Raw genomic sequence first — 6,138 nt, 5'->3', positions numbered from 1 at the left:
GGGTATCTTTTTTTTTTTTTTAATCATTTACTTGTTTAAGTCACTAGACTGCGGCCACGCTGGAGCACCGCTTTGTAGAAATTCTAGTCAGACAAACTGATCTCAGTAATTTTTTTTTTATTTTTATTATTAAGCTTGCTATTTATTTTATCAGTTACTTTAGCTGCACTGCTAAGTTACAGCAATGTAAACATGCCAATACTGATTGTCAAGCAGGGCCGGAGGACAAATGCACGCACACACACACGCGGTCGTGCGCACTTAATTCAACGGGCTTCTTTCAGTTTCCATCTACCAAAACCACTCGTAAGGATTTGGTTGACCCAAGGCTATAGTAGAAGAAAGTTACCCAAGATGTCATGCAGGGTGATTGAACCTGGAACCATGTGGTTGGGAAGCAAACTTCTTACCACACAGCCATGTCTGCACCCTATATATGTGTGTGAAGGTGTGTGGCTTAGTGGTTAGGCTGTTGCACTCAGTTGCTAGATCGTAGTTTCAATTCCCTGAAGTGTGGTGCATTGTGTTCTTCAGCAAAACACTTCATTTCACATTGCTCCACACCCCCTTTGATCAGGGGGGATTGTTGGCCACCTCGCCTACCCAGCGAGGGGGCATCGTTTGAGGGCTAAAGCAATGCAAAAGCGCATTGTGACTAGCAATGTATAACATCTGATAGCCTGCTCTATCATGTGATTACACACACACACACAACAGGCTTCTTTTAGTTTCCATCTACCAAATCCACTCACAAGGCTTTGGTGAGCCTTGAGGCTACTGTAGAAAACACTTGCCCGACTGAACCCAGAACCATGTGGTTGGGAAGCAAGCTTCTTGGTATTTTAATTGTGTACTAATTAGTCATGCCATGTTTTGATAAAACTCTTCCATTCCTTATTTGTCAATGTTTGTCAGATTACTTTTTTATTTTTTTATCTCATTATCCAGATATTATGACCAGGAATACACCCAGAAATTTCCATCCTTCAAGTCAACCATTCCTTATATCTATTTCCAAAATGAAGAGGAACGAAGAGGATCAAGGTAAAAAAAAAGAAGACAGTATTTCTGAATTTTTAACCTTTAGCACACAGCAGGTGCATCATGTCGTTGTATGAGTTTTCTCCCCTCTCAATGCAATACAATGTGCCTGCAGCTACTGGGGAGATAATTCTACAGTGGTGCAATGCATCTAAGCATGCTTAACAAGTGATGTAAGAGCACTGCTAACACAGTAGAACATGGCATTCAGATTACACTTTAAAATATAATGCTTATATATTCATATCGTTTTGAATTAATCCTGCATTATCTTATAGCTTTGAGATTTTAATGATGGGATTGTTTATTTTATTCTGAGAATGACATTGTAGGGTAGGTGTAAAAAGCCAGATCTGGCCACATTGGAAATGTGCTGTGCGTGAGAAGACCCGGCAAGCCAAGTGAGATCGTTGCCAGTGCCCCTGGACTGGCTCTTGTGCGGGTGGCACATAAGATGCACCATTTTGAGTGTGGCTGTTGCCAGTACCGCCTGACTGGCCTTTGTAGGATTTTCGAGCGAGATCGTTGCCAGTACCGCCTGACTGGCCTTCGTGCGGGTGACACGTAAAAGCACCCACTACACTCTCTGAGTGGTTGGCGTTAGGAAGGGCATCCAGCTGTAGAAACTCTGCCAAATTAGATTGGAACCTGGTGTTGCCATCCGGTTTCACCAGTCCTCAGTCAAATCGTCCAACCCATGCTAGCAGGGAAAGTGGACGTTAAACGATGATGATGATGATGGTTTGATTAATGTAAGTCAATGTTTCTCTCTCTTCAGGACCCATACTGTGCTACTGGTTGATGGAGACGGCAAAATAGACATCACCGAAAGAACGCTAGAGACTCCGATCAAGGCTGGGGAATACAGATGGCAGGCTTCCAGTTTCTCTTACAGCCTTGCTTTATAGCAATGACTTCCACAGCAGCAACACCAACAATAATAGTTAAGGTTTTGCAGACACAAGCACAGCGAGACAATTTATAGATAAAGAACAGAATAATAATAATAATAATAATGGTTGTCTCTGGTTTAGACATAAGGAAGCCAGCAATTTTGAAAAGGGGTAGAGGTTGGTTGTTTGCATGGCCCTCTCCTTGGCATGGTTTTTTTTTTCTACAGCTGGATGCCCTTCCTAATGCCAACCACTTTACAGAGTGGTCTGGGTGATTTTTTTCTTATATAGCACCACCACCACCACCACTACCATCTTCATTTTCTACCCACCCCCAACTTTCCTACGACCCCTTATATTGCCATTAAGCCTTGTCAACTATCTTCACCTCTGGGTTGGTTAAATCTGTTATTCGCATGAAGAAAACTTCCATCACATTTGGCTATGTAGCCTGTCTGAGTGACACACAGACAACATTATGGTTTTTCCTAGTTATGTATATATATATATCTTATCTCTGTATATAATAATAGCTGATATAATATTTGTTGGTTGGTTGCTTGCTCTAGTCACAACTTACATTGTATAGAGAGAGGGGGAGAGATACAGAGAGGGTTAACATAAGAGGTGTCAGATAAGTGCACACTCTAGGCTTGGTGACAGGCAATGAGTAAAAGAACATTCCTCTCCCACTACACACACACACAGTGAAAAAGAATCGCAGAGGAGGAGTCAATGAAATTTGTATTATGTAATTTTATTTTAAAAGTAATAAATATTTTTCGTTTTGAAAATCAATTTTCATTTCATTATTTTGTATGAAGCACCAAGAAATTTGATAAAAGTTAAACTTGTAACTGTCTGCTGTATTTCTTGATGTTTGGCCATGTTGGCAAAAGGAAGCTGCCAAAATTATACATTGTCATACGACAGGTTATACTATAGACAGAAACTGGAAGAAGCCAATTGTATCTATGTTTGTGTGTCTGTGTTTGTCTCCACACCATCGCTTGACAACTGATGTTGGTGTGTTTACGTCCCTGTAACTTAGCGGTTCAGCAAAAGAGACTGATAGAATAAGTACTAAGTTTACAAAGAATAAGACCTGGGGTCGATTTGTTCAACAAAAGGCGGTGTTCCAGCATGGTCGCAGTCAATATAAATAACTATTTGAAAAACCTGTTAAGTAAACACACCAACATTGGTTGTCAAGCAATGGTGGGGCGGGGACAAACAGACACAAACATATCATGGGCTTCTTTCAGTTTCCGTCTACCAAATCCACTAACAAAGCTTTGGTCGGCCTGAGGCTATAGAAGAAGACACTTGCCCAAGGTGCCACGCAGTGGGACTGAACCTGGAACCAACCTTCTTGCCATACAGCAATGCTTGCGCCTATATAGATATACTTGAAAATCTTCTTTTAGTTTCCACCTTTCAAATCTGTTCATAAGACTTTGCTCAGCCTCTGGCTACAGACGAAGGCACTTGCTCGAGCTGTTGCACAAACGAATTGCACTTGAATGCAGCAGTGCTTGACCCGGAGTATTTTGCAACAGATTCCTGTGCATTCTTGAGTTCAAATCAAGTCGGGGTCAACACTCTACCTTTCTTCCTTCTGGAGGTGACGTGCCGATAAATCAAAATACCAGTTAACTACTGGGGTAGGTCGGTCGATATATTCAGCTGCTCCATCTCACCAGAATTTCTGAGCTTCTAGCTTTCGTCATCGTTGTCAATGGTCTGCGACTGAAGCTTGATCTCCGTATTTCACCTTATTATCTTCTTTGTTGAAATAATCCTGGAGGAAGAAAATAAATAATAATAATAATGGTTTCAAATTTTGCCATATATACAATAGTGTAGAAAGATAGAAAATGGTTGTTTACCTCGATGAATATGGTAGCTAAGTTTTTAATGCGTGCGTTAGAGTTTCCAGACCAGTCTAGGATTCGTTTTGTGAACTCCTCCGTCAGAATAGCTGGCAAAAAATTAGTGGTTCAATAAAATTAGTGGTTCATTTTTTTGAAAGACATCCATAAACATACTATCAACAAGTGGTGCTCCAGCATGGTCTTAATCATCAGAATGATCATCATCATCGTTTAATGTCTGCTTTCCATGCTAGCATGGGTTGGACGATTTGACTGAGGACTGGTGAAACCAGAGGGGAAAAATGGCAGTGGCTCTCATGGCTTCTGATCTTAATTGATTGGAAGTGTTATCATGTACATTCTTTTGTCTTGGTATAAAAGATGGTCCACAGCAAATATTCTGCTCAATACCATAGATTTGTTTGTCAGTTGTTTGACCTTAACCAGTTGAGCATGTCCCTTGGTGGCTGACGATATGTGCATCTTTGATCATGAGCAGAAGTAGTGGGGGAGCATCATAGCTATGTGTTGAGAGGAATTCTTTAGGGTTTGAATAATTTGCCCCTGGAAATACGGGTGTTTCATTCAACATCTTTAAACAACTCTTATTCAGGGACCATTTGAGTGGGATGGGCTACTTGACCTGAAGAAAATTCCAACTGGGCCCCACCTGCAAGGTCATGCACTGTTTATCTTGATATGAGATCACCATGTTACGCACATATGGTTGTGATGCATTTGCCTGGTGTACCCTTATCAGACGGGTCGTCATGATGGGTATACTGGGCTTCGTATATTTTACCCTAGTGTCACTTTGATGGCATGCACTGCTCTTTCACTCAATAATAACAATAATACTAATAATAAGTAATAATAGTTTAAAAGTTTGGCACAAGGGCAGCAATTTTTGAGGGAAGAGGGTTAGACAATTATATTGACCCTCGTACATGACTGGTACCTTATTTCATCAACCCATAGACAATGAAAGACAAAGCTGAGATTTGAACTCAGAATGTAAAGAGTTGCAACTGAAATAAATATTCTTACCTTTTTTGGAAGCTGGGGTGATGAGGAACATCAGACATGTCAAGGCTGATATTAATGTTTCTTCATTAGCACCACTGAAAGATAGGAGTTAATTAAACGAATACATAAATATGCACAATCAATTGTTTTTATGACCTCCTCCTTGATCACTCTCTCTCTGAAAATTACTATTTTTTGTTTTAAATCTCACAACGAGAGATATTCAGCAACAGTACTTTGGAGTAAAGATTGTTTGCCAACATAACATGGCAGTCCTGGTTAAGGACGAATGTTGCTGTAATTTAGCCCCAGGTGACATCGTCTCCAGCTGGCTATACAACACGATCTGTGTCCTTATATTTTCAAACAAGGGCATCTAGCACCCCCCACTCAGCTCAAAACAATATCTGTGTATCGCAATTTTCGGGTTATTTCCCTTCATCAGCACAGAACAATTGTTCGGCTAGAGGTGGCGCTGCCAAATTCCCGTTCGAAATATATAATTTTCTCTCTCTCTGGTCGGGTAACCATGTACCTCCCCTACAGCAAGACACCCATTTCTGTCTCTCTGTCACACTCTAACCTTTCATCATCTGACACAAGACCACCTCCTCCAATGCCCCATCCCCTTTCAAAGGATCTTTGTCGAGCAAGTTACTTGATGACCCTGTCAGTACTGGTGCCACTTAAAGAGGACTAGTATCTCAGGAGACAATATTTCCACCTTTGATCGAATGAGGATGCAGGATACTGTACTGAGAGAGGTGGCTTTATGCCAGGTGCCCAGGTGGTGAGAGGCTAAAGTATGATAGAGGGACAAGCACAGGTGTTTTGCTGTCCAGGTGTCTTGATGTACAAATGTCATGCTGTCCAGGTGTCTTGATGTACAGGTGTTTTGCTGTCCAGGTGTCTTGCTGTACAGGCATTTTGCTGTTCAGGTGTCTTGATGTACAAGTGTCATGCTGTCCAGGTGTCTTGCTGTACAGGCATTTTGCCGTACAGGTGTTTTGCCATATTCCACAAAAAATAAAAATCAAAAGCAGACATCCGGTTCTGAAATGCAATTCTGCACCAACACAAAAGACACTGCTGCACACACATTCAGGAATGCAGAGATGCACCTGAAGACAAACCTGATGATTGATATGAATAATATGAACAATGATTAATGACTCACCTGAGGCAGTGCTTTTTCACAATATTTACACCATCGTTTTTGATAATAAACTCCTTGTTTTTCTCATCTGAAATGAGATATACACAGATATATATATATATATATATATATATATATACACACACAC

At 40.9% G+C, this 6,138-nt stretch overlaps 2 protein-coding genes across 3 annotated transcripts in view; one reads left to right on the top strand and one right to left on the bottom strand.

Moving 5' to 3' along the window:
* The window catches only part of LOC106867523 (transport and Golgi organization 2 homolog), a 13,093-nt gene extending 10,365 nt beyond the window's left edge, over nt 1-2,728 (top strand). Inside the window, exons 6-7 of the mRNA XM_014912418.2 lie at nt 949-1,044; nt 1,820-2,728. Of these exons, the coding sequence (XP_014767904.1) occupies nt 949-1,044; nt 1,820-1,860 (137 nt within the window). The 3' untranslated portion in view covers nt 1,861-2,728. The remainder of the gene's footprint in view (nt 1-948; nt 1,045-1,819) is intronic.
* The window catches only part of LOC106867525 (armadillo repeat-containing protein 7-like), a 7,049-nt gene continuing 3,581 nt past the window's right edge, over nt 2,671-6,138 (bottom strand). The window contains exons 4-7 of one of the 2 annotated variants that reach the window (XM_052977591.1): nt 6,012-6,078; nt 4,856-4,929; nt 3,824-3,915; nt 2,671-3,735 (exon numbers count right to left, since the gene is read on the bottom strand). In XM_052977591.1, the coding sequence (XP_052833551.1) occupies nt 3,670-3,735; nt 3,824-3,915; nt 4,856-4,929; nt 6,012-6,078 (299 nt within the window). In that variant the 3' untranslated portion in view covers nt 2,671-3,669. The remainder of the gene's footprint in view (nt 3,736-3,823; nt 3,916-4,855; nt 4,930-6,011; nt 6,079-6,138) is intronic. The other variant, XM_052977592.1, reaches the window with a different exon arrangement.

The sequence above is a fragment of the Octopus bimaculoides genome, chromosome 28, assembly GCF_001194135.2.
Source record: "Octopus bimaculoides isolate UCB-OBI-ISO-001 chromosome 28, ASM119413v2, whole genome shotgun sequence".
Lineage (NCBI taxonomy): Eukaryota > Metazoa > Mollusca > Cephalopoda > Octopoda > Octopodidae > Octopus > Octopus bimaculoides.
This window is presented reverse-complemented; position numbering and strand designations above follow the sequence as displayed.